General features: G+C 50.3%; 2 protein-coding genes and 1 long non-coding RNA gene across 3 annotated transcripts; 2 read left to right on the forward strand and 1 right to left on the reverse strand.

Moving 5' to 3' along the window:
* The first annotated feature begins 1,843 nt into the window (after positions 1-1,843).
* On the forward strand, positions 1,844-4,097 carry LOC119468489. The gene is made up of 2 exons (XR_005197168.1): positions 1,844-1,918; positions 3,806-4,097. It is a non-coding gene; the product is annotated as an uncharacterized LOC119468489 (long non-coding RNA).
* MUCL3 (mucin like 3) lies at positions 3,870-13,650 on the reverse strand. The gene is made up of 3 exons (XM_017510438.2): positions 13,565-13,650; positions 4,488-7,111; positions 3,870-4,041 (listed from the first exon to the last, which is right to left on the reverse strand). The coding sequence occupies exons 1-3, from the start codon at positions 13,644-13,646 to the stop codon at positions 3,895-3,897; spliced, it is 2,853 nt and encodes a 950-aa protein (XP_017365927.2). The 5' UTR covers positions 13,647-13,650; the 3' UTR covers positions 3,870-3,894.
* A 10,035-nt stretch (positions 13,651-23,685) lies between these two features.
* SFTA2 (surfactant associated 2) lies at positions 23,686-25,025 on the forward strand. Its single transcript, XM_017510437.2, has 3 exons — positions 23,686-24,048; positions 24,294-24,376; positions 24,806-25,025. Exons 1-3 carry the CDS (start codon positions 23,988-23,990, stop codon positions 24,890-24,892), a joined length of 231 nt encoding a protein of 76 aa, XP_017365926.1. The 5' UTR covers positions 23,686-23,987; the 3' UTR covers positions 24,893-25,025.
* Positions 25,026-26,538: the final 1,513 nt, after the last annotated feature.

Genomic DNA, 26,538 nt, shown 5'->3' on the forward strand with positions numbered 1-26,538 from the left:
AAAAAAAAAAAAAAAAAAAAGGACTTTAATTTTTAGTTATCAATTCCCCAAATAACCTATCTGTGTCAGCTACCTGGGAAGCATTTTTTCTTTCCATAAGAGCTTTCCTAAAACATAAGCAGGAGTTAACAGTAAATACACTTTCAAATTTTCATACAGTTGATTTTAAAACTTATGAGCCAAATTCTAGATAAATCATGTTTTAAACAAGTGAAACAATAGGTACAGATGTTCCTTTTTCTTGAGTCATGATGGGAAGATGCAGAGCCTGTGACTGTGAGGCCAGTTAATGTGTCTCTGGGGACAGAGGCTGGCAGGAAGGACTCTGACCCGGGATACTGGCAGTGAGGACAGAAGAAGACTCTGGACGTTCGAGGGGCTGGAAAGGGAGGTCTGGACTCTGGAAGAAGGGGCTGGACACCCTCGCACAAATCTCAATGACACCCTGTTCCTTAGGTGGTCCCTATAACATCCCACCCATCCAGGTGGGGCTGCCTCAGTAACAGGGAACCTGGCTCCACTGAGGAACAAAGTGAATTTGAGGCTTGGAGAAAATAAAGCAAGCCTTCTGTTCCATAGGAGCCGCGTGGGTTTCAACAGGGCGCTTCTCTGAGCCTCGGTTTCCTCATCTGTAAACAGGCCTTATAAGAACTCGCAGGGTGATGGGAGGCTCACAGGTGCGATGTAAGTGAAAGCACAGCACAAACGCGTGTCAGTTTTATGGCCAATGGCACGGGGGTGGGGGGCTGGGAGCGAAGCCCAGCCCGGTCAGTCCGGGTCCCCCCCGCCCGGGGGCTGTGGGCCGGGAGGAGGGGATTCGGCGCAGCCGGGCTGGGGCGCTGCGGGGACGGCGGCCTCGAGCCACTAATCTGCGTTGTCAGCGAGAGAGATCGGAAGCCGCCCGCAAAGCGGAACCTCGCGGTCCGAGGGAGGGTCGCAGACTTGGGGAATGGAGCCCCTGCTGCCCCTTCCCCTCTCCGCCGGGACAGCAGCTTCCGGCGCCCCGGCCGCCTCCCTGACCTCCGGGCACTCGCCCCGCCCCCGCCACCGCCCGAGGTGTCTTCCCCGGGGGCTGAGGGAGCGCATTCCCTCTCGTCCTACTGATTAATTATCCCTAATGAGGGCCCAGCCCCGGAGCTTATTAAAGGATTTCCGCCTAGATTTCAAAGCGATAATTAGCGGGGAATAGAGATGCCAGAAGTGGGAAGGAAACGCCTGCCGCGCCCCAAGGCCCACAGTCCTCGTTTGCCAGGCGAAGAACCTCCCGATTCCCCCTCCCCATCCCCCTCTACACACAGCCTTTGGCCTCAATGCTGAATTTTGGTGTCTTGATAGGGGAGAGGTCTGTCCGGTTTCATCTTTAGGACTCCAGGGCCAGAGGTGTTTTTATTTCGTTTTGTTTTTTAATTGGGGTCCAGGCTGAGTTTAGGGGTCTCTGCATCCCTCCTAGGGCAGAGAGACACTCCTGTCCGGCAGATGCCACAGGCTGAGTCACCATCTGCTCAGACAACTAAAATCCAGGCATCTTCCTCTTTTTCTCGAGGGCTCTCCAGAACCCAGGTATCCCTCTGCCTCCTTTCTCCAGGGACCTAAGTCTGGAGTCCCTCTGGCACCTGGCATGCCTCCTCTCTGAGAGTCAGGCTTCAATCTTGCCCTTAGCAGAGCGGGTCTCTGGTGGGAGATTCAGTAATAAGGGTCTTCCCAGCCCAGCCAGAGCCAGATAGTTTGGTGACATCAGTGTCAGGGTTGGGATTACTGACCATGATAGGTTTCCAGCTTTCAGCAAATGGGGGTGCCCAGAGGAGCAGATAGTGAGTGACATGTGGCCCTGCTGTTTGATTCTAGGTGGAGTTATGTTTAGAAGGCTGGCAGCAAACTGGGGTGCCTGTCCTGATAGTGATGACGCCATCCTCCCCTGGTAAGAGAGCCAAGCCTCCATGGGTAATGGGAGGTTTCTCTTGGGACTGACATGGGCACAGAATGGTTTTGGAGCAGGGCTGGTGCCCTAACATATATAGGAGACATAGTAGATGCTCACGGATTTGGGCTTAATGAATTAGGGTGTTGTTTTATTCTGTATACCATTACCTTGTGACAACTCTTGTTGAATTATTTAATTTTAATTTTCTTGTTTTCGTGTCTCAGGTGAAAACTATGTCTTATACTTCTTTATATCCTCCACAGAGTACATAATAGGTACTTTAAAATACTTGCTTATTAATTGACAGATTTTTCTACTCATTTTGTCACCATGCAAAGAAACCCACCATGGACTGAGGCTGGCTCTCATCTAAACCCAGAAAGGAGCCATTTTTGGAGCAACAGAGGTTCAGCCTCCCCTTTCTTGACCCTCCATAGATTGCCAGTCCTGCGCTCCAGCTCCTCTGGCTGCTCCTCTTCTGTAAGGTCGCAGACAGAACCAGGAACACCAGTCAGGATTTTCTCCCAATGCATAGTCTAATAACTATGATGCCCTTTATAACCATGTCATGCTCTATTATTAAAAAAAGGTCATTAGAGAGAAGGAGACTATCATCATATGTCCATTCTCCTTTTCCCTCTCTGCCCAATCAGTAATAAGGTGAAATGGCCATAAGAAGCGGGAGAGCCGGGCGCGGTGGCTCACGCTTGTAATCCCAGCACTTTGGGAGGCCGAGGCGGGTGGATCACGAGGTCAAGAGATCGAGACCATCCTGTTCAACATGGTGAAACCCCGTCTCTACTAAAACTACAAAAAATTAGCTGGGCATGGTGGCGCGTGCCTGTAATCCTAGCTACTGAGGAGGCTGAGGCAGGAGAATTGCCTGAACCCAGGAGGCGGAGGTTGCGGTGAGCCGAGATCGTGCCATTGCACTCCAGCCTGGGTAACAACAGCGAAACTCCGTCTCAAAAAAAAAAAAAAAAAAAAAAAAAAAAAAAGAAGCGGGAGAGAAAATCCAGAAAACACACACAGATGAAATGCCTACAAGGAGAAAAATTGGAATCAGGGGTGAAGGTGTGAGGAGAGAGGATGGGAATGGTAGAGAAGATGGGTGACTTTTATGAGATAAATCCACAACTGGCTTTTGGTGGAAGAGACAGGAAAATAAATGCTGAGACACCATCAGGGAAGGTCTGGGATGGAGATCAGTGAGTGAGACTGCTGGTTAAACAAAGATCCCCTCCTTTTGTGTCCACCCACAACCCAGCAAGCCAAACCAATGGGGTGTCCACTATAGACGTTAAGGAAAGCTAAGGGATTTGGGAGGAAGAGGGAACAACCATGTGGATGAGAGATTTATAATTTCTCCTGGACTTTTTCTTTCTTCAAGGAATGGAGAGAGTGGAGAAGAAAATAAATTCTCTTTTCTTCTTGGAGCCTTTTTTCTTTTTTTTTTTAATTAAAAAAAGGGGGGCAAGGGTCCTGACAATGCAGAGATGAGCCTGTTATCGCACAAACTCTTAAATAATAATGAATAGAAATAACAAAATTCTGTCCTGAAACCCAGAGACTCCACCCTCAGTCTCTCCCTTTCCCCATAATCCCCACTCACAAGTCAGTCTGGGGCATTGCCTTCTAAGGCTCCTGTCCTTCCTTTAGGACTCAGGTTCTGTATTGGTCTCCACCCAACATGTCCATCAAACATCTTTTCATTCTCAGACCATCGCCTTCTACAAAGAACATCTACTTGTATTGTTCATTCTTTCTTCTCTATCCCCTAAACTTACACCCTTCTTGCTTATCACCTCATTCCCCAACCAGTTTCAATTAAGAACAGAGGAAGGGTTATTGTTGTTAACCGTCGGTATTCTCTGCCCTTCCCAGAGTCCAGGAAATAGAAATTGTGAGTCCAGTTCCTCATCCAGGAAAGGGGCAGAGCATGGAAGAGCCGGGGCTCGATGCCTACTCCAAGATCACCGTGGGGAAGGGATCTGGCCCGTGCCAAGTGTCTGCTGCTCCATCAGGTAGACTGGGTAGGAATTGGGGCCACCCTCATCCTCTGTGTCATTGTCCCGGGTGTTCTGGGTTAGTGTGCGGCGTGTCCGCATCATATAGGAGACCTGTGATTGGGATGAGAAAGGAGGAATAAAAACCATCTGTGATTTGTTTTTCTCAACACTCACCTCAGGTCTTTGATTCTATTCTCAAGATTCCATCCAAACCTTAATGTTTATTCCAGCTCCAGATCCAATACAATGAGTCCCAGCTCCATCTTTAGTTCCCCTCTCTACCATATTCTCCTTGTCCTTATACCCAGACTTTCCACCCCCCACACTTTCACACCCTTTCATTCTCAGTCACAGCCTTCTCCCCAATTCCAGCTTTTTATCTCCTGTGTATTTATTGTCTTTCCCCTTAGTTTTCACCAGAATTCTCCCTCTATTACTGTTCCCCCACTCCTGCCATGTCTCTTTTCCTAGACTCATTATTCCCTGTAACTCTGACCCCTAATGTCTCAATTCCCTATCCCATAGATTCATTTCCGTGGGGTTCATCCGTCCCTTACCAAGAAGATCAGGCCAAGGAACACCAGGAGGAGAATCACAGCCACCAGGACCACAATAACTATGGCCCATGCAGGGAATGAATTATTCTCCCCTATCTGTCCAGCGTGGATACCTTTCTGTGAGCCATCTTTATTGTGGTATGGATAGCTCTCGTTGCTTGGGACTTCTGATATGATAGAACTCAACTTCATTCTAGATGTGATGAGTGTAAAAGAACTGATGGGCACCTGATGAGTAACTTCAGTTTTATTTAGATGAGAAGAGGTAGTAGTGATAGATTTGTCTCCTGTGACCTTGACTGAAGGTCTTATAGTCTTTGTGACTGCTGCTGTTTTTTCCAGGTTTTCTGTGGACTTTACTGGGGCTTTTGTGGTCTCAGTGGCCAGTGTGGTGTTCCCTGGGTTTTCTGTAGGCTTTTCTGAGACTGATATGTTTTTCCCTTTGGTGGATATGGTCTTCTTTGGGTATAGTGTAGGCTTTTCTGAGGCTTTTGTGGTTTTCTCTGTGGTTGATGTGGTCTTTTCTGAGTGTTCTGTGGACTTTATTGTGACTTGTGTCCTCTTCTCATGGGCCAATGTGGTCCTTTCTCCATGTTCTATAGGCTCTGCTGGGGCTGGTGTGATCACATTGGCTGATGCAGTCCTTTCTGTATGTTCTGTAGACTCTGCTGCAGATGGTGTGATCTTGTCACTGGGTGATGTGGTCCTTTCTCCATGTTCTGTAGGCTCTGCTGGGGATGGTGTGGTGTTCTCCTTGGCCAATGATGTCCTTTCTCCGTGTTCCGTATGCTCTACTGGGTATGGTGTGGTGTTCTCACTGGCTGATGGTGTCCTTTCTTCGTGTTCTGTAGGCTCTGCTGGGAATTGTGTGGTGTTCTCATTGGCCGACGGTGTCCTTTCTCCATGTTCCGTATGCTCTGCTGGGTATGGTGTGGTGTTCTCATTGGCCGACAGTGTCCTTTCTCCATGTTCTGTTGGCTCTGCTGGGGATGGTGTGGTGTTCTCAATGGCCCACGGTGTCCTTTCTCCGTGTTCCGTATGCTCTGCTGGGTATGGTGTGGTGTTCTCATTGGCCGACGGTATCCTTTCTCCATGTTCTGTTGGCTCTGCTGGGGATGGTGTGGTGTTCTCATTGGCCGACGGTGTCCTTTCTCCATGTTCTGTAGGCTCTGCTGGGTATGGTGTGGTGTTCTCAATGGCCCACGGTGTCCTTTCTCTGTGTTCCGTATGCTCTGCTGGGTATGGTGTGGTGTTCTCATTGGCTGATGGTGTCCTTTCTTCGTGTTCTGTAGGCTCTGCTGGGAATTGTGTGGTGTTCTCATTGGCCGACGGTGTCCTTTCTCCATGTTCTGTAGGCTCTGCTGGGAATGGTGTGGTGTTCTCAATGGCTGCAGGTGTCCTTTCTCTGTGTTCTGTATGCTCTAATGGGGATGATGTGGTGTTCTTATTGGCCAGTGGGGTCCTTTCTCCATGTTCTGTAGGCTCTGCTGGGGATGGTGTGGTGTTCTCATTGACCAGTGGGGTCCTTTCTCCATGTTCTGTATGCTCTACTGGGGATGGTGTAGTGTTCTCATTGGCTGATGGTGTCCTTTCTCTGTGTTCTGTAGGCTCTGCTAGGGATGGTTTAGTGTTCTCATTGACAACTGGAGTCCTTTCTCCATGTTCTGTAGGCTCTCCTAGGGATGGTGTGGTGTTCTCATTGACAACTGGGGCCTTTTCTTCGTGTCCTGTATGCTCTGCTGGGGATGGTGTGGTGTTCTCATTGGCCTGTGGCGTCCTTTCTCCATGTTCTGTATGCTCTGTTTGGGATGGTGTGGTGTTCTTACTGGCTAGTGGGGTCCTTTCTCCATGTTCTGTAGGTTCTGCTGTGGAAGGTGTGGTCTTCTCATTGGCTGTCTTTTCTCCATGTTCTGTAGGGTCTGCTAGAGATTGTGTGATCTTCTCACTGGCTGATATAGTCTCTTGTATGTTTTTTGTAGTTTTTATCAGGATCTTGTCTGAGGCAAGTGTTGTTCTGTAATCTTCATTTTTTTCTGACTCTTCTGGGGTTCCTGTTGTGATTTTCTCAGAAGACGTGCTTTTTTGGTTGGTTTGTGAATCATCTGAATTGTGGAAGGAAGTTGTAGCCTTATATGAGGCAGTAGGTCTTCCAGAGTTATCTGATTTTGTTGTTACTGTTGATTTGCCTGCTGAGGACTTATGACAAGTTATTTTTCTCTTGGGTGCTGGGGTTATATGTTTTTTTTCAGATGATTCTTTATGTGTGGTAGTGGAGTCAGCAGAATCAACAGACCGTTGGTTCCGGATCACTGGGTCTTTCCCTTGACTGCCGGAGTTTTCTTCAGAAGTGGGAGGAGCCTCATGATTATCTGTAGAGCTTTTATGGTCTGTAGTTTTGGAGTTGTCTATAGGCTTGTCAGTGGGCTTGGAATGGCGTGTGGTGTTGCAGTGGCGTTTTCGTTCATGGACTTCTATAGATTTAGGGAGGTCTGGAGGTCTTTGTCCTGAATGCAGAACAATGTGATCGAAGGGGATACTGTAAACAAGGCCTGGAGTGAGGGGAAATACATGATCAGATGTTGAGAGTTCACCAGTTTTCTGATATTCTTGGAGTGCAGTAGCACCTGTGGAGGGAGAGAGGCAAATAAGAAACTTCCCCCATGTTCTTCTCCAACTCCCTGCCTACCTCCTTCTCTTTGTTCCCCCTGATAAGACTCCCTAGCCAGTCTCCTCTGAATACTATGATATCTATTCCCCATTCTCACCTCCAGCCTCTGGGCTCAGGCTGTGCCTTCAACAAGCATGCCACATCCTCCACACCTCCTCAACTCTACATTTCAGGGACTTTTGGCTTTAGGGCATCTTTTCTGATCCTCTAAGCAGACAAAACCCAGCTTCATTTCAGTGCTTAAAAAGGTCTTTATTCATCATTCTGTCCTGTGATCTTCAACTTCACATTACAGTTGTTTGCATGCCTGCCAACCTCCATACCCCACCATGCCTATCCAATGTAAGGTTTTGAGAGCATGTGTGGACAGCATTTTAATGTGCAGGTGCCCCTTTAGGGTCTGTATACTTACAGAATGGAATCTCCTTTCCATGACAGAGCTGAGAAGTCTGAGAATAAACATTAGACTCTCCGCCTTTCCATAACACTCTGACACCATGTCCCAAATGTAACAGTTTGAGAAATTGAGGTAAGACCTCTGGCGGAACTTCCCATAGGGAAGGTAGACACAGGTTGTGAGTGAGAGATGTATAAGAAGAATGGAGAATGGGTAGAGGAAGGAGATGGGAAACTTTCATTTCAGTGATAAAGTTGGATGAGGAGAATGGATGAGATGACCCAACCCTATGGTCACCCCACTGGGTCCCCCTCTTCACACATTTAAAGCCATCTGGGGATAGATGAAGGGGGCCATCTTGAAAGGAAAAGATCTCTGCTTGGGGGTCTTGACAGGAGTAAATGAGGCAACTAGATTGTGGGAGGGACTGACTATGTTTAAGGACAGGGTGTGAGAGAAAACACCCCTATCAGTGGACAGATACAGGCCTTAATTCCATGGAAAAACAACCTGATGGAGAAAAACGAGATATCTCTGATATCTAGCCAAAAGAGTGAAGGCCAAGAGATCGCCAAAGAGTGAAAGAGATAGTGTCATTACATAACTCTGTTAGCTTAAGGCAGCAACCAAAACCTGGACCTATTCCCAATCGCAAGAAACCACAGTCCACCTGCCTGCTGATGGGCAGAATCAGGGCTTGGGGAGCTCAGTCCTTGAAATACAGGCAGCACAAGAAGGGTGTGAGGGTAATAGAGAAGCCCCAGAATCTGAAAGTAATTGAGAGTGAGGGGAGAGAAGGGGCCGAATGATCAGGGCTTCACTCCTCTGTGCCAATCCCATTCCCTGATTTCCTTGGCAGCAATACCAGTAATAGCTATTGTTTACTGGACACCTTCCCCAGCCACAGCATGTGGCTGGTGGCCTCACAATATTCTCTTTCTGGATTCTCTTCTATGGTAATTGATCTCCCAATGCTCCACAAGGCTCTTTAGAAGCAGTCAACTTCTCCTATTTTACATCTGAGAAATTTACACTTCATGGAGGAAAAGTGACCTGTACATAGTCCCACAACAATAGCAATGGTCAGTCTTTCTGGAGCTCTTCTATGAGACAGCCAGTTTCTACAAGTGAGGGCATACGTTAACTTGTTTACTTTTCATAAGAACCTGTTAAGGTTGAGAACTATTTCCTATTCTCCCAACTTTATAGATGAAGAAACAAGGTTCAGAGTGGTTGAGTAATCTTCTCAAGGACAACCAGCAAGTAAGAAGTTGTTGAGACAGAATCTGAACACGTGTCCTGGGCGCCTGGGCTCAGATCATTGCTGCTTGAGACCACAGTGCACAGCCTATGGGTCAGCCCAGTCTTTTGAAGAGGAAGGACACTGACATGTGTGGACTCCCTGAAAGGTGCTGTTTGTTTATTTAATCACATAATTATGAACCTGTGAAGGGAGGATTATGATCTTATGTTTACAGGTGGGGAAAGGAGATGCAAAGAGCTTAAGCAATTGGTGAAGTTAGACTTTTCACTGTGCCCCAGATGGTTTTAAACATGATAAGGGACAAATGACTACCCATTGAGTGAATAAATGAGCTGGCAGCAGTGAAAAGGACTTAAAGGATCAGAGGACAGGTTTGGCATCCAGGCTGGGTCCCTCAGCAGTTTTGCATCCTTGCTGAGGTCATTTAAATGCTCGGAAGCTCCATGCCCTCAACTGTAAATAACCATGATGCTGACTGCACCAGCTTAATATGCGGATTAAGGGAAGTGTGGTGCTGAAAGACTCTGGAGCACAGAAGCTCTTTAAGTGTTTGTTGAATCCACGTTGTAGTCTCTGAAATAATCCCAACTGAATTTATCACACATCAGAAAGTGATGAGTGCTGTGTTTTATCAACTTTTGTTAGACACAGTGTCTCACTATATTGGCCAGGCTGACCTCAAACTCTGGTCCTCAGTGATCCTCTCACCTCTGCTTCCTAAAGTATTAGGATTATAGGCATGAGCCACGGCACCTGGCCTGGCCTGGCATGGATTTTTATTTGTTTTGTTCATCACTGTCTCCAGCCTAGAACAGTGTCTGGTCCATAGGAGGCACCTTGTAAATATTTATTGAATAATGAATGAAAGAAAAAGACTGATGAAAGCTCCTTAGAAGCCTTGCCATTAACATGTAATCATGCACATTAAGTAAAAACCAAATGTATCTGTGACCTCCACAGGCTGGGAGACCAAGGGGTGACTTCTGCAGTTAAGTAATTGAGCTCTGAAATGAAAAGATATTGAAAGAAGGCCTCTGGCTCACCAATTCCTGGATACCAGTTGTCATTAAACCACAGGATCACAGTCAATAACTAGACTCAGATAACTAGATTTTAGAATTTTAGATCTGTATCAAACAATTGTGGAACCATACATTGTAAAAAGCTGAAGTAAAGCTTGAGGGATTCCTTCGTCCTGACCCAGCCATAAGGCAAGTCAGCGTAAATCCTCAGGACAAGAGGAGCATCTCTTCCCCAGGCAATCTACCTTTGGTAGTGACTTATTTCCCTAGGAAGTTTTCACCAGGAGATACTCACTCCACATAGAACCATCATAGCCTGAAAAGAACTGTTTCGGTCACTGAAGTATAGGCAGGAGGTGTAGAGAAGAAAATCCAACTTTAGCACCAGACACTGCAAGTGGATGCTCAGCTGAGATAAAAGGATAAAAACAAATCCCACAACATCAAAACAATGTACAATGCCAAAGATCCCCGCCATCCACTTAGTTCACTCATTTGAGTGGGAGGACATTGGCTGGGCGTGGTGGCTCACACCTGTAATCCCAGCACTTTGGGAGGCAGAGGCGGCCAGATCACTTGAGGTCAGGACTTCAAGACCAGTCTAGCCAACATGGGGAAACCCTGTCCCTACTAAAAATACAAAAATTAGCCCAGTGTGGTGATGGGAGCCTATAATCCCAGCTACTTTATAGGCTGAGGCAGGAGAATTGCTTGAACCCGGAGGCGGAGGTTGCAGTGAGAGATGCTCTTTTGGGAGAGTGAGACTGTCTAAAAAAAAAAGAAAGGAAGGAAGGAAAGGAGGAAGGAGAGGCGGGGGGAGAAAGGAAGGGAGGACATCTTGCTAAGCATTTCATGCCTTGGAGTCTCTGTCAGAGCACACTCTCCCGAAAGCGCATCTCTCATGTTTCCTGGTATCCTCACCCCCATCAATGGCATGCTCCATTTGCAATAATATGGGTAAATGCTTGTTAAAATATCTATACAGGATGAGTTCAATAAGTGGCTTAAAACACAGACGTAGAAAAAGAAAAGCTGGTGGGCACAGTAGCTCACACCTATAATTCCAGCACTTTGGGAGGCTGAGGCAGGAGGATCACCAGTCTGAGACCAGTCTGGGCAACCTATGTCTACAAAAAAAAAGGAAAGCTAAAGGGAGACATAATCAAATGATTGCCTGGGGACTAGGGAGTATACAGATATATTTTATTTTTCTAATTTTTTTCTATTTTCCAGTTTCTACAATGAGCATACATTATTTGTGTTATAGAAATTAAATCAAATAACATTTGTTATAGAAAAACATTCTTATTAGAGTCTTTCAAGGACCCCAGCCCCAATTCCCATCTCCTGCCTCACCTGTGCTCCCTCAGATGATTTAGTCTACACTGCACCTGTGCTCCCTCAGATGGTTTCATCTGGACTGCACCTGTGCCTCCCTGTGATGACTTAATCTGGACGGCCGCTGTGCTGCCCTCGGATGATTGGATGATTTACGCTACATTGTACCTGTGGTTCTGTGACTGCATGATGCAGACTCTGGGGTCCCAAGATCTAGTTATCTGTCTGGGTATTGACTGGTCCTGTGGACAAAAGTCAGGGCCCCCCAACCAGAATGGTGGACTAAAGGGCTTCATCCATTCCAGTTGTCCCTCTTCCCTTCCTGCCCTGGCCTCTCTCTCTGCTGGGCACAGCCATGCACCAGCCCTGATTCACACTCCAGTTCCACCGACTTCATCACAACCCGGGCCCAGCCTCGAGCCCTCCCCACCTGTCCCCCACTCGCTCTTTAGAATCTGCAGAATGAAAGAGGCCAGATCCTCTTGTCCTCCCCACCCCTTCCTCCATCCCGCCCAGCCACGCCCATCTCCTCTCCAAGGCCACGCCCACATAGCCCCTTCGGAATCTCAGGAATTCAGATTGTCTGCACTGGAACAAATCTCAGCGCGATTGTGTGTGCGGTGGATTCCCTTCCGCCCCCTGCAGGTTCCTCTTCCCTAAATTGCGAGATAGAAGGAGAGAGCAGGAGGTGGACGATCCACCCGACGGGAAGGGAGAGGGAAGGCGGGAGAGATGGGGCCGAGAGGCGGAGGGCGGCTCTCGTGCCTCTGTCTCCAGACCCTCAAGGTAAGGGAGACGGACAACGATTCGGGGCACGGGCAGGACACACTGCTGAGATCTCTCAGAGGCAGCTCAAAGACTCCTCAGCCCCCGCTGTTCACCACCCACCTGCCCCGCCTCCGCCCCCAACCGCAACTGACTGAGCTCAGGGAAGGGTCACTGCCTCTATTATCACCCTCCGTGCACTCTACTGGAAGGAGGAGGTGCTGCCTGCCTGCCGTGCCCCAGTACTGCTCAGAGGAGACTTCCAGACTCACGACTGTCCCAGCCCTGGTTCCAGATCATCAACGCCGTTACTGTGGATGGCTCTATCCTTGGATGACTATCCAGTGGATAGAGAGTGTCTCTGAATCCACTGTTGTACGTCTGCCTTGTGGAGACCCTCCTCCAAGTCACCCAGGCCCTCCACACCGCCCCCGTGTTCAGCATCTCTGCTCCCTGCGTTCAGTCCGTTTCTTAAGTGAACTAAATTCACAATGTCATCTTATCTTTAGGGTCTGTTTTGTTCGTGAAACTTGTCCATATTCATTTTCTCATCAAAGCCCTGAGATGTTTCCCAACTGTAAGACAGGGACAGAGCCTTTGGCGCACACCGTTCAGAGTCGCCGTGTGGATTAAATGAGTAAACGTGGATGAAGTGCCTGGTGCCATGTAAATGCTCTGTAGGCATCAGATATCGATACAGCCAGGCAGCAGTGTCCGACCTATTTTATAGATGGTGTGGAAGGCCAGACTAGGCAAATGGGTCAGAGACAGGACTGGAAACTAGGTCTGTACAAAACAGGGCTCTCAGGGGAGACCCTCCACCCATCCCTCCAGGGCTGGGGCAGTGGGTGGAATCCCTGCTTACCTCCCCCTCTAGCTGTGAGATTTGGGGCAAAATCACTTGAGTCCACCCTTCTCAACTATAAGATGGGTTATTATTGGCCACCTCAGGGGATGCTGATATTAAATGAGATGAATCGCTAGGCTCGGTGACTCACACCTGTAATCCCAGCGCTTTGGGAGGCCGAGGCAGGCGGATCACTTGAGGCCAGGCATTTGAGACCAGCCTGAACAACATGGTAAAATTCTGTCTCTACTAAAAATACAAAAAAGGAGCCAGGTATGGTGGTGGGTGCCTGTAATCCCAGTTACTCGGAAAGCTGAGGCTGGAGAATCACTTGAACCCAGGACACAGAGGCTACAGGGAGCTGAGATTGCACCACTATACTCCAGCATGGACAATAGAGTGGACTCCACCTCAAAAAAAAGAAAAAAGAAATCACCATGAGCGGCTGTGAATTCCTTGCACTGAGCAGGAGCAGGTGCTCAATGAATGTCAGGTGCCCACCCCCACCCACCCAGGCTGCCAGCCTCTACAGTGTCTTTATGCGAACTTGAAGAAACCCCCTCTGGGTGGGTGCAGCCCTGTGAGCCATGTTTTAAAGATCAGAGCACAAGCTGGAGTTCGTCTCCCACATGCTCCTTAGCCAGCAAACTTGAGCCGTGAACACTCTAGACAACTGTCTGCAGCAGCCCCGTGCCCTCATTTCTGTTTGTTGTCCAACCTATGAACACTAGGAAGCAAGCCATTTCTGTCATCCGTACCCTCTGTCGGCATCTTACCTGCCTCCCAAGCAGCCAGAAGGAAGAGGAGGCAGCACTGGAGGCCAAAGGCTGAGTAGAGGCTGTGGACCGGCTGGGCCATGTCGGAGCTGAGTGGCTGCTTGGGGACCATGGGCTGCAGACCTCTCACCTTATATGGAGCCCATCTTGACGTCATGGGGGCTGGGGCTTCTCAGGACTAAGTCTTAAACAAATGGAGCCGCCCCAACCCGAAGGGGAGCCCTGATAAGAGTAGACCACAGCTGCTGCGTCATGGAGCCAGGTACCTAGGTACCTGCCAAGGGATGGGCAGGGCATAGGAACCAGAAAGGGGCAGACGCCTGAGCCAGCCCCAGTGGAAGAAAGTGGGGGTGGCCTCCGGTGGCCTCCAGGGCTCTGGGGAGGTGGGGAGCAGATGGCTGGATTCTAGAAGGATTAAGCTCTGGTTGGGGGCAGGACGGGGTGGGGTTCATGTTCTGATCTGTGTCCAGCTTCACGCGCACCCTCCTGCCTCTCCCGCGTCAGCCCAGCTTCCACACCCCTTATTCACACATGGTCACTCTTTCCACCTTGGGCGGAGCTGTCTGCAACGATCAGGTGAAAGAGCAAAGGCGAGAGAAAGCCCTCGAATGACCCTCGCTGCAGAGACAGGTGCTTCGTGATGTTCAGAGGTCATACAACAAGATGTGGAGAGTGCAGAGGTAGTGACAGAGACAAGACACAGACCCACAGGGACAGGTGTCACACCCCTCACCAGGGACACAGACAGGTCAGGCCACCCAGCAAGACTGAGGCTAAGATCTTTGGCCAAGAGATACTCGGTGCACAGGGGCTTCTACCTTCACTCTACCCCTTCCCTCCCACCTCATTCACTTCCATACAGAAATGCAAACATCTCGTTTTTAGGAGCACCCAGAGCTCCCCCTTCCCTTCCTCAGTTCCTGCCCAAAGCAAGCATTAGCTCAGAGACTCATCTGTCTCCCCAGTGACAGTGCCAGGGGCAGGAGTAGGGGGGGACAGACTCCCTGAGTCTCTAACACAGAGAAGTCATCACCCCTCTCTGCCCACTGTGGGTCTCCATGGATGGAAAGTAAGCACCTTGGATCCCTGCTGTGTCATCAGAGCCTGGGACGGCATCTGGCACACAGTAGGCAATCAATAAATGTTTACCTGCCTGGACAGAGTGGAAGCCAGGGCCGGAGGAGGCTTTTCTGAGGGAAGTGGGACAGGCAAAGGCCATAGCAACGGCCAGGACCTAAGGGCAGGAGGCCAGACCCTTGGGGCAGTTGGGCTCATGAGAGGACTAGAGAACTGGACACGTGGGTTCCTCTCCTTACTTGGCATGACTTGTCCCTGAGCCCTGGGCAGGGCTGGAATAGGTGGGAAGAGGAGAGGAGGCCAACTGCTTATTAATGTGATTAACAGCAGATTAATGAGACTCCATGGAGTCAGGCCAAAGACTGACTACTCAGAACTGGGCAGCCTGCCTCCCAGGCAATACGTCCTACAGGACGGAGAAACTGAGGCAGAGACAGGCTGTCATCTGCAACTCCATCTGGACTCAGGGGTGACTGATAGTCCCCTTTTACTGGTCTCCTTCCCCACCCTTTCCCAGGGACCCAAGCCTCTAGGAGTGGTTCTGTACAGGGAGGAGCAATTTTGCCCCCACCAAGGAACGTTTGGCAATTTCTGGAGACATTTTTTTATTTTATTTTTTTAATTGCATTTTAGGTTTTGGGGTACATGTGAAGAACATGCAAGATTGTTGCATAGGTACACACATGGCAGCATGATTTGCTGCCTTCCTCTCCTTCACCTATATCTGGCATTTCTCCCCATGCTGTCTCTCCCCAACTCCCCACTCCCCGCTGTCCCTCCCCTCTTTCTCCCCAACAGACCCCAGCATGTGATGCTCCCCTCCCCGTGTCCATGTTTTCATTGTTCAACACCCGCCTATGAGTGAGAACATGTGGTGTTTGATTTTCTGTTCTTGTGTAAGTTTGCTGAGAATGATGGTTTCCAGGTTCATCCATGTCCCTACAAAGGACACGAACTCATTGTTTTTGATGGCTGCATAATATTCCATGGTGTGTATGTGCCACATTTTCCCTGTCCAGGCTATCATCGATGGGCATTTGGGTTGGTTCCAGGTCTTTGCTATTGTAAACAGTGCTGCAATGAACATTCGTGTGCATGTGTTCTTATAGTAGAACGATTTATAATCCTTTGGCTATATACCCAGTAATGGTCAAATGGAATTTCTATTTGTAGGTCCTTGAGGAATCGTCACACTGTCTTCCACAATGGTTGAACTAATTTATACTCCCACCAACAGTGTAAAAGTGTTCCTATTTCTCCACATCCTCTCCAGCATCTGTTGTCTTCTGGAGACATTTTTATCACAATTTGGAGTGGGGTGTTCCTGGCTTCTAGGGGGTGGAGGCCAGAGATGCTGTGGAACATCCGATAATGCCCGGAGTAGTCTCAGCAAAAAAGAATCATCCAGCCCAGGACATCAGTTGTGCTGAAGCTGAGGATCTCTGCTTTAGAATAAGCATTAATCAGTGTTTGTGAATGAATAGCCCCTTCCCTTCTCTCTTAGCTACAACTCCACCCCAAGGACGCAGGGTCTGGGCTGGAGAAACTGGGAGGTGGGTGGAGGCCCAAAACAGTCTCTTACAGTAAGTCTATGCTATTTCGTCTGAGCTGGAGGCTAAGAGGCCAGTCACAAAACAACCCCGCCAACTACCAATGTTTGGGCATTTCTATGTACCGAAGAATGTACTAAGCACTCACCTATGAGTTATCACCTGTCACCCTCACTTTATAGATGAGGACAAATGAACCTCAGATCAGGAAATGACTTGCCATAGTAGGTAGCAGAGACCAGACTCGGCCCTTCTGGGCCTGCACGACACAAAAGCCCATGCACTTGGGCAAACCCACAGCATCTGGTAGACAAGTGAAGGAAGTACCATTTTATTTAGAATAATGTGTTTGCCACCCTCCCAGAGCATACTGAGAGGACACCACAGATGAGGGTTCTGCACCTGCCCTGAGGGGAGATAATCGGGGGGGACTCGGGGGCTCAAGAGCCAGCCTGAGGGGCCAGCCATGGGGGGAGGTGAGAAGGGGAGCTGGGAGCAGACTGTCCTCAGCTAAGGAGCTTCTCAGATGTTGGGAAGGAGGATGGGACTGGGAAGAAAGGGTGAGGGTTGGGGGTTGCAGCCGTCCAGACCCAGGCTCCATGAGGGCTGGAAGGTGCCTACAGGCCACCTAGCCCTGGTCCTTCCTTCCACAGGTGAGAAAGCTGCCCTCAGAGAAGTTAGGCACCTTCCCACAGTCCACAGCACTGGTGGCAGGACAGAGAGCAGAATCTTGTGACTGACAGTGGACTCCCCCTTACGCTCTTGGTGGAAGAGACCTGGGAGGCCAGTGACCCCAGGAATCTACCTGCAGGAAATGGTCCCGGCTAGGGTGAAAAGGATAGGGGAGTCTGAGATGATGCGGGAGAGGAAGGAGGAAGGCCAAACGGTAGGCGCTTAGCTGCCCTGCCCCGCCTTTCATTTGACAGAATAGCGCTGGCTGGCGGCGGCCCCCCTCTGGTGGTGACAGCGGCTGTCAGGGGTCACGAAGCCACAGCCACCCCCCAGATTAATCTCCCTCTGGAATTGGCAGGCCTGTGAGAGGAGGGATGGGTACGATGGGTTAACCGAGGGGCCCGGGAACCTGCTGCCCAGCACAGCTCTCCCTGGGAACCACTGCTTCCCCTTGGCAGCCCAGGCACTCAGCGTTGCTCTTTGAGCAAAAACATCCATAATAATAAATAAGGCTGTACATTGAGCACTTACTATAATACATGCCAAGCACCATTAGTGCTCTCTTTGCATAAGCTTATTTGATCCTCCCAACCACACTTTGAGATGGATGCCCTCATTCTCATTTTCTCCAGGACTCAATTAGCTCATCTGTAAAATGAGGAGTCATATTTCCTATATCACTGAGTTGCTGTGAACTAAAATATGTACAGCACCTAGCACATAATCAGTGTGATTTAAGTATTATTTTTAATGAAGAATCTGGAGCACAGAGGGCTCAAGTATCTTGAACAGGGATTCAAACCCGAGTGAAGGTGGCTCCACAGAACTGGTCCTTCATTGCCTAGAGCTGAGTGAGTGCTTCCATGCGCCCCGGTCAGTTTCTAGCATTCCCCCGCCTCTTTCAGTGGCCCCAACACCCCGTCCCTGCCCAGCCAGTGTTTCTCTCGGCCACTCAGACCAGGGCTCCCTTCCCCCTCCCCACAACAAGCCCTGCAGGCTGTCATCCCTTCCCCAAAGCCCTGTTCTCCTCTGAGTCCTAGGGCACCAGGTTCCCAACCCCACTGGCATAGGGGACCCACACATTTGGACCACAGCATTGCTCACCTTCTTGATACCATACATTAGGCTGATAATTGCTGCCACCAACGTGGGAGTGACCAACACAATGGCCCAGTCCGGGACAGAGTCCTTCTGGGACTTCGGACCTGGGGCACAAAGAGAGGGCCGACTGAGGCAGGTGGTGCCTCCAGCCCCCCAGATCCCCACTGCCCTCTGACTTTCCATCTTTCTTCCTGCAACTGTGATGTCTCTGACTCTGAGACCCCATCTCTCTGTGGCGTTTTCTCCTATCACCTTGGGAGCAGAATCTCAGCAGGGGTGGGGGTGGGGAGTTAAAGGGCTTCAATTCAAGTCCCAGTTGCCTCTTCCCTATGGACACATCTGTCGGTCCCAGACTCATCACTGACGTCCGCACCTCACTGTCTTTCTCGGGCTCTATTGTCTGCATCCCTGGGTCTGTGAGGCCTCTGCACTGGGAGGGTCCTCAGCAGGCACTCTCCTTCCTCTGGGCCCCAGTTCTCCTCACCACTCCACCCTGATTCCGGTCCTTAAGGAGAACCAAAACCTGCTCTCCTGTCCTCTTTCCATTCTTTTCTGCCCTCTTTCCATTCGTTTTCTGCTCTCAGACTTCCTGTGGGGTGTTCCCCAAGCTCCCCTTCTAGGAATGAAATGGACGGGAGGAAGAAGATGGAGGAAGGAGGGGTGATCTCTGGAGGGAATGCCTCTTGCCCTGTACAGAGAGAGTAGATCATGAGGAAGAAAGATGAAAACTTTCGAGAAAGCCAGATGTTGGGTGCAGTGACTCACACCTGTAATCCTAGCACTTTGGGAGGCTGAGGCAGGTGGATTGCCTGAGCTGAGGAGTTCGAGACCAGTCTGGACAACACAGTGAAACCTCATCTCTACTAAAATACAAAAAATTAGTGGGGCATGGCAACATGCACCTATAGTCCCAGTCACTAGGGAGGCTGAGGCAGGAGAATTGCTAGAACCCGGGAGGCAGAGGTTACAGTGAACCGAGATCAAGTCACTGCACTTCAGCCTGGGTGATAGAGCAAGACTACATCAAGAAAGAGGAAGAAAAAGAAAGAAAGAGAGAGAGAGAGAAGGAAGAAAAGGAAGGAGGGAGGGAGGGAAGGAAGGAAGGAAAAAAAAGAAAAGAAGAAAGCAGCCAGGTAACAGACATCTGGCAGTTGGTCTGACCAGAGGCTGCCAAAACCCCTTTGTGCTACAGACACATCCTCAGACAGACTTAAAACACAGTTGAAAGCAGGCGCTAATGGCAATCACTGAACTCCTCCTGAGGAGCCATGGGCAAGGGATGGAGAGAAAATGGGCCCACCAACTTTTTACTGTAAGTGACCCATTGTCAAAAAGATTGCCTTACTGGTCAGGATGCTGAGCCCAGGGGCATGGTGGCCGCTCCAGCCATTGCGGCAGTGGAACCTCCTGAGACAGCCACACTCAGTGTTGAAAACCCCGGCACAGTTGGAGCAGTTCCAGGAGCACCGGAGGAGGCAGGTCCTAAGAGGGTAGAGGGCAAAAATGGCTAGAAGAGATCTAAGCGAGAGCAAAGCAGAAGTCACATCGAATGCACCCACAGGCAAGACCCTAGCAAGTTTTTGGAATAAATTGATGAACTGAGATTATAAAAATCAAGACGTGAGAATAACCAAGACAGTCTCTTAAAAAAAAAAAATAACTTACACTCTCACTTCTCAGGACTTGCTGCAAAGCTGCAGTCCTTAAGCACTGTGGCCCTGGAGTAAGAACTGACCGATAGGCCGGGCACCGTGGCTCACGCCTGTCATCCCAACACTTTGGGAGGCCGAGGCAGGTGGATCACCTGAGGTCAGGAGTTTGAGACTAGCCTGTCCGACGTGGTGAAACCCTGTCACTACTAGAAATACCAAAACATTAGCCGGGCATGGTGGCAGGCACCTATAATCCCAGCTACTGGGGAGGCTGAGGCAGGAGAATTACTTGAACCTTGGAGGTGGAGGCTACAGTGAGCCAAGATTGCACCACTGCATTCCAGCCTGGGCAACAAGAATGAAACTCCGTCTCAAAAAAAAAAAAAAAAAAAAGCTGACCAACACAAGTATAGTCACTTGACTTTCAGGATAGGTGCTCACAGTTCAATGACAGGGGCGGGGGCAGGGGAGGGTCCTTGGAAAGAATGGTTCTGGATATTCATAAGAAAAAATGAATCTTGACTTTCACCTCACTCCATACACAGAAATCAATTTGAGATGGATAATAGGCTTAAATTTGAAAGCTAAAATAATAACGTTTCTAGAAGAATGCAGAGGAGAATATTTTCATGACCTTAAAGTAAGCAAAAAAAGTCCTAGGATACAAAAGCACTAATCTTAACAGGTAATGAATTGGAAAACAGAAAGAGGGGCCCTTGTGAGGGCTGGGAAACTGCCAGGCTTGCAGGAAGCCCCACCCCAGAGCTATGGAGCCGAACTGAAGAGTTCTCCAGAGAAGGGCTGAGCAACAGAAATATCACCTGCTGATGTGGAGACTGTTCCTGAAGTGCTCCCAGAAACAGCTGGAGCTGAAGGCCGAAGACTGCCGGGAAAACTCCCAGACGTTGAAGAACAACCTGCTGAGACAATCCCAGAGACAGTGGGAGACTTCCAGAGAGAGTGGGGACAGTTGCAGAAACAGTGGGGAAACCTCCAGAGACAGTAGGAAGACTTATAGAAACAGTGGGGAGAGCTCCAGAGACAGAGGGGAGAGCTCCAGAGACAGAGGGAAGAGCTCCACAGACAGAGGGGAGAGCTCCAGAGACCGTGGGGAGATCTCCAGAGACAGAGGGGAGAGCTCCAGAGACAGGGAAGATCTCCAGAGACGGGGGAGAGCTCCAGAGACCGTGGGGAGATCTCCAGAGACAGGGGGGAGAGCTCCAGAGACAGGGAAGAGCTCCAGAGACAGAGGGAAGCTCTCCAGAGACAGAGAGAAGAGCTCCAGAGACAGAAGGAAGATCTCCAGAGATAGAGGGAAGAGCTCCAGAGACAGGGAAGATCTCCAGAGACAGAGGGGAGAGCTCCAGAGACAGAGGGGAGAGCTCCAGAGACAGAGGGGAGAGCTCCAGAGACAGAGGGAAGATCTCCAGAGACAGAGGGAAGAGCTCCAGAGACAGGGAAGATCTCCAGAGACAGAGGGGAGAGCTCCAGAGACAGAGGTGAGAACTCCAGAGACAGAGGGGAGACCTCCAGAGACAGAAGGGAGAGCTCCAGAGACAGAAGGGAGAGCTCCAGAGACAGTGGGGAGAGCTTCAGAGACAGAGGGGAGAGCTTCAGAGACAGAGGTGAGAGCTCCAGAGACAGAGGGGAGAGCTCCAGAGACAGAAGTGAGAGCTCCAGAGACAGAGGGGAGAGCTCCAGAGACAGAGGGGGACCTGGGGATACTGTGTCAGAAGTCCCCAGTAGGGTCAGCTGAGCTGTTGGGAAAAAAATAAGCCATAGAACGGAGTTAGAAGAATCAGCCATCCCCTGGGTCCCAAGTCCATGTCCTCCCGCAAGATCCTGTCTGGGCCCCGGCGCTCACCGGGTCTGGGCAAGGCCTGCAGGCTCAGGAGCAGCACCAGCACAGTGTCCACAGCCCCAGTAGAAGAGTGTTGGCCAGGCCCATCTCCCAGGCTCTTTTTTAAAGGCTCTGGGGACTATTATGAGTCTCAGGAGAGCCAGGTGTGCAGGGCCTCCATCAATACCAGAATCTCCATCCCCAGGGAGAGGTCACCAAGCTGTCCCAGGGGATTAACCTGTCTCAGCCTGATCCCAGGAAGCACCTGCAGGCTCCCCCACCTGGCCCTTGAGCTCTTCCCAGACTAGGGATCCGTCCCCCAGGTCTGAGTCAATCCACAGCCCAGACCCTCCCTTAAAAGGGAAGACCCAAGTATCCTATCCTAAGGTCATCTCTTGCTCCTAGAAGTACAACATTTCGAAGTCAGGACATACGAGTCCCTCAGGGAAGCAGGATTTAGAAGCTGGGGTTGTAGAGAGAGCATGAGGGTCTGGGACTGTGCAGCTGACCTTCTGGAAACCTAAGGGTAGGTTGAGAAAGTCAATACCTGAGCCATCTGTCACCTAGATTACTGCAACTCACAGAGCTTCCTATTCCTTTGACAGGGAAGGGGAAAGGGAAGATGAGGGGCACCAAGGAAGATACATGTCATGTTTGGGGACAGTGCAACATGGAAGGTCAGAACCCGGCTCTGGAGCCAGACAGCCCTGAATCCCCAGAAGCTCAACACCAGGGCTGAGTCCACTGCGCTGGAATCCACCGCTGCTGAGCTGTGTGCCCCCTGGCAAGTCATAAGGCCTAAGTCTTAATTTCTTCACCTCTAAAATCTAATACCTACTTCACAGGTCCTTATGAACTATCAAGGAATAGTTTGTGGTGAGCCGAGCACATGCCTGTAGAAAGTGTAGGGGTGGGCTAAGCACGGTGGCTCACGCCTGTAATCCCAGCACTTTGGGAGGCCAAGGCGGGTGGATCACCTGAAGTCAGGAGTTCAAGACCAGCCTGGCCAATATGGTGAAACTCCATTTCTACTAAAAATACAAAAATTAGCCAGGTGTGGTGGTGCGTGCCTATAGTCCTAGCTACTTGGGAGGCTGAGGCAAGAGAATTGCTTGAACCTGGAAGGCAGAGGTTGCAGTGAGCCAAGATCACACCGCTGCACTCTAGCCTGGGGGAGAGAGCAAGACCCTGTCGCAAAAAAAAGAAGAAGAAGAAAGTATGGGGTGCTCCTACTCTTCTCCAAGGAAGATCTCTCTGCATTCCCAAATCCTACCTCCTGCTCACTCCTCCTGTGCCTGCTCTTCTCCTCCATGCTTTCTTCCCACTAAGGTCTTCCTGTGCTCCTGTGCAAGTCCAGGAGTCACTGGCTGCCTTTACATTTACTGTGCAGACCAGGCCATATGTCTGTTTCCTGGTCTTACTTTTGGCTCTCTCCCTGCCTCTGCCCAGCGCTCTCTGTGCTCAGTCCCACTGGCTTCAGGGAACGTGGGGAGGCTGCATAGGGAAGAGGCAGATAGGAAGATGCAGGCCTGTGCCCTTGTGTGTTCAATCGAGTTTCGTGGCTGGCGTGTCCCTGTGTCTGGCATGAGGGATGGGTTCTAATCTCTCTGCTACTGGTTGACTGGGTGGCCTTAGCAGGTCACTTACCCTCTCTGTACCTTACTTTTCTAGTTTATAAAGAAGGTCAGTACCTCCCTCTCTCCTGTGATTGACTGTCCCAACGCTTGCCTGTGGGGGTCTCAGCCGGGAGTAGGTGGGCGTCCCTTTTCCGTGGGTGCACAAGGCAGGGGTGGGAGGACGTCTGATGAAACTCGTGTCTCCACCTGACAATCCAGGATGCGTTAGAGCAAGTGAAACAGAATGTTCAGCAATGGAAGTTCCCATTACCAGATTTCTCATCTAGAAAGCCACCAAGCCTGGGGGAGCAGTGTTCACAGTCCATTATAGACCCGACTCCTGTTCTACTCTTTCTCCCCTTTTCATTACTGCACTTGACTAGTCTTTAAAAAAATTAAATTAAAAAGCTAAGGGAGCAGGAGCACCTCGGTTCGGGAAGAAACTTGGCTTAATCCACCCCTCCCTTTTGGGCCCACATTCCTGAGCCCTTCAGTGTCAAGAATGATGAAAATTAACTGCAGTTAATAATTAATATCTAAAGAGCCTTGGGAGGCCCAGGCATGGGTGGGGCCCAGACACCAGCAGGATGGACGCCTCCCTGGTCCCCGCTTCCCTCTCGATTTCCCTCTCTGTGGGACCAACACTGACTCCCTCGAACCTAGAGACACAAGGGAGGGGTGGGAAACAGAGTTGAGGAGAGGGGACCTCCCTCTGTTTTCCCCAGGAGCATAGTGAATGGTCCTTTCCTGGGTCCTCTCTTGCTGGGAAAACTGGAAAATCCAGTTGACCAGATTCCCCCTCCCATTTCCCCCCAGACACTTACGCTAAGGCTTGAGTGGGGTGTGGAAAGCAGGCCTGGTAAGGAGAGGCCACCAGGACTTTCTCTCCTCCATCCCAGAAGCGCGGTGGCCACTATGGGGTCTGGGCTGCCCCTCCTCTTCCTCTTGGCCCTCCTTGGTAGCTCACATGGAACAGGTACGGGCTAGAGGGCAGGACTCCCGGGTCCCTGTGGCAAGAAGAGGCCAGAGAAAGGGAGTGGGACTCCAAGGTCCCTGAAAGAGACAGAGGCACCCCAGTCCTGAGCTTCCAAGAGGCTCTTGGGGGGCACTGTTGGGGAAGAGGAACTGTGGCAGGGAGCGTGGGCAGGACCGTGCTGGTCTCCGGGGGAATCACCCCTGGCGGCTGGGTCCTAAGCGCTACTTCTGGATCCACCGGGCCAGGTATGACTTTGCAACTGAAGCTGAAGGAGTCTTTTCTGAGAAATTCCTCCTATGAGTCCAGCTTCCTGGAATTCCTTGAAAAGGTAATTCTTTGGGAGGGGGAAATGATGGGGCTGTGTGTTTGTGAGTCAGTTTGAGCCTCTCTGCTGGGGTCTGGCCACCTCCATGGGAGTGGAGAGCTTTTTTTTTCTTGACATGGTCTCGTTCTGTTGCCAGGCTGGAGTGCAGTGGTGTGATCTCAGCTCACTGCAACCTCTGCCTCCCGAGCTCAAGCAATTATCCTGCCTCAGCCTCCCAAGTAGCTGGGATTACAGGGGCCACCACTACACCCAGCTAAGTTTTGTATTTTTAATAGAGACGGGGTTTCACCACATTGGCCAGAATGGTCTTGATCTCTTGACATTGTGATCTGCCAGCCTTGGACTTCCAAAGTGCTGGGATTACAGGCATGAGCCACCCAGCCGGGTCAAGAGAGCTCTCTTACATCTTGCCCTTTAACCCTTTGTTCCCAGCTTTGCCTCTTCCTCCATCTCCCTTCAGGGACCAACGTCACCCTCCACCATGCAAGATCCCAACACCATGTTGTCTGCGACACATGAGAGCCATTGAAGCCTGTGTTCTTCTTGGCCTGGGTTTTGGGGCCGGGGGTGCAGGGGGCGGGCCCTGACCCTGCCTTTCAGCAGGCCCCATCCTGCTGAGTGGCAATAAATAAAATTCAGTATGCCGAATTCAGTAACTTGCTTGACTCTGTGGGCCCCTGAGCACAGAGATGGCAGGAAGAGGGGGTTGGGTGCTCAAGTCTCTGACTGAGTCCTGCTGAGCAGAGGGTTCCAGAGATGGACGCTCTCCCCCTCAACACCAGTGTCACAGGCCTAGAAGGTATCTGGGGAGTTGTTTGGGGACACTCACACACCACATACATATACACATGCACATGAACACACTGAGTTGAGATCTTCAGAGCACCTGGGTATAAAGAGAAGCAGCATTTACTGAAGTCCTGCTTTTCTCCTGCTTCCCTATTTTGATGATTGCAGCAGTTTTGAATGTGGCAAAGATATCATTATCCTACTTTAAAGATAAGGAAATTGAAGCTCAGAGAGGGCAAGTCACTCTCCTGAGGTCTAACAGCAGTGGAGAAGTCAGGTACCAGACAGATGTCTCAGTTTAAGCAAGATTTTAATTTCATCTCCCTTTACTTAAGCTTTGGGGCTGGGAGGTTCAAAACCAAACAGAGATATAGGCAGAACAACCCCAGGATATGGTCCCCCCAACCCAAAGACCCACACAGGTAATCAGGGTGGGAGGTGTGGGGGGCACTCAGGTGAGAGTTGAGGAGTTCGGCTTGTGAGAGGATGGCCAGCCAGGCACAAGTGGTGGGGAAGTGCAAGTGGTGGCCAGGTGCAAGCTGAGCCTGTGCTGGGCCACGTGAGCATGAGGCCACACAGGCCACACGGGCCACATGTGAATCCTGGGCATGTTTCTTATCCTCTTAATGCCTCCATTTCTTCACTCACAAATGGGGACAAGGATGGTACCTGCTTCAGGGTGACAGGTCTTCCACCAGGTTACTTAAGGGTGTATGCTGCTGCTGCCTGACTCCTGAAGGCCAGGTGGTGAGCCAAGGTCATTGTGCCTGGCCAAGGAGCAGGTGTCCCTGATAGCCCAAACATCGTGGAGAGTACCTGGGAACCCACCAAGGAAAGCAGTCTCATCACGCACACACAGTAGGCAAAGAGTCAGAAAATTAGCTTGAAAGCAGCTTCGGGGTGGGAGGCAGCACATATCTCTAAAGCTGTCCTGCTGCCATCCAGGAGTGCCCTGTGTGTAAGTCCTAAAAAACTCATACTCACCAAGTTGGACTTGTCTGAGCCACTTTTCGGCCCCTGAGCTCCCTCCCAGTTTGGGGGAAGGTTTTTCTTTTTTCTTTTCTTTTTTTTTTTTTTAACACAATCCTGAGTTTTTCTCATTATACCTGTACCATCAGATTGTTGTGAGGATCACAGGGGTAAGCTACTTAGGGACATGCCACAGCCTGTCTTATAGGATGTTGGCAGGATGGTAGGCATTGCTGTTAGGATGGAAACCTAGTCTCAACACACAAGTCCTAGTCCCCTGGGGTTCAGGGTCCTCCTTATCCTGATTTCTATGGCAGGCACTCTCTACCACCTTCTCAAGATTATCTTGGCCAGGCACAGTGGTTCATGGCTGTAATCTCAGCACTTTGGGAGGCTGAGGCAGGTGG

The sequence above is a fragment of the Cebus imitator genome, unplaced genomic scaffold (assembly GCF_001604975.1).
Source record: "Cebus imitator isolate Cc_AM_T3 unplaced genomic scaffold, Cebus_imitator-1.0 Scaffold440, whole genome shotgun sequence".
Classification (NCBI taxonomy): Eukaryota; Metazoa; Chordata; class Mammalia; order Primates; family Cebidae; genus Cebus; species Cebus imitator.

Bases quoted from the DNA above. Each gene is read 5' to 3' on its own strand.
- MUCL3 (XM_017510438.2), bottom strand. From the start codon at position 13,646: ATGGCCCAGCCGGTCCACAGCCTCTACTCAGCCTTTGGCCTCCAGTGC. The intron at 7,112-13,564 runs GTAAGATGCCGA...CTCCCTCCACAG, and splicing joins TCTGGCTGCTTGGGAGGCAG to GTGCTACTGCACTCCAAGAA. The intron at 4,042-4,487 runs GTAAGGGACGGA...TCCCAATCACAG, and splicing joins TCCTTGGCCTGATCTTCTTG to GTCTCCTATATGATGCGGAC.
- SFTA2 (XM_017510437.2), top strand. From the start codon at position 23,988: ATGGGGTCTGGGCTGCCCCTCCTCTTCCTCTTGGCCCTCCTTGGTAGC. The intron at 24,049-24,293 runs GTACGGGCTAGA...CCACCGGGCCAG, and splicing joins TGGTAGCTCACATGGAACAG to GTATGACTTTGCAACTGAAG. The intron at 24,377-24,805 runs GTAATTCTTTGG...CTTTGTTCCCAG, and splicing joins TCCTGGAATTCCTTGAAAAG to CTTTGCCTCTTCCTCCATCT.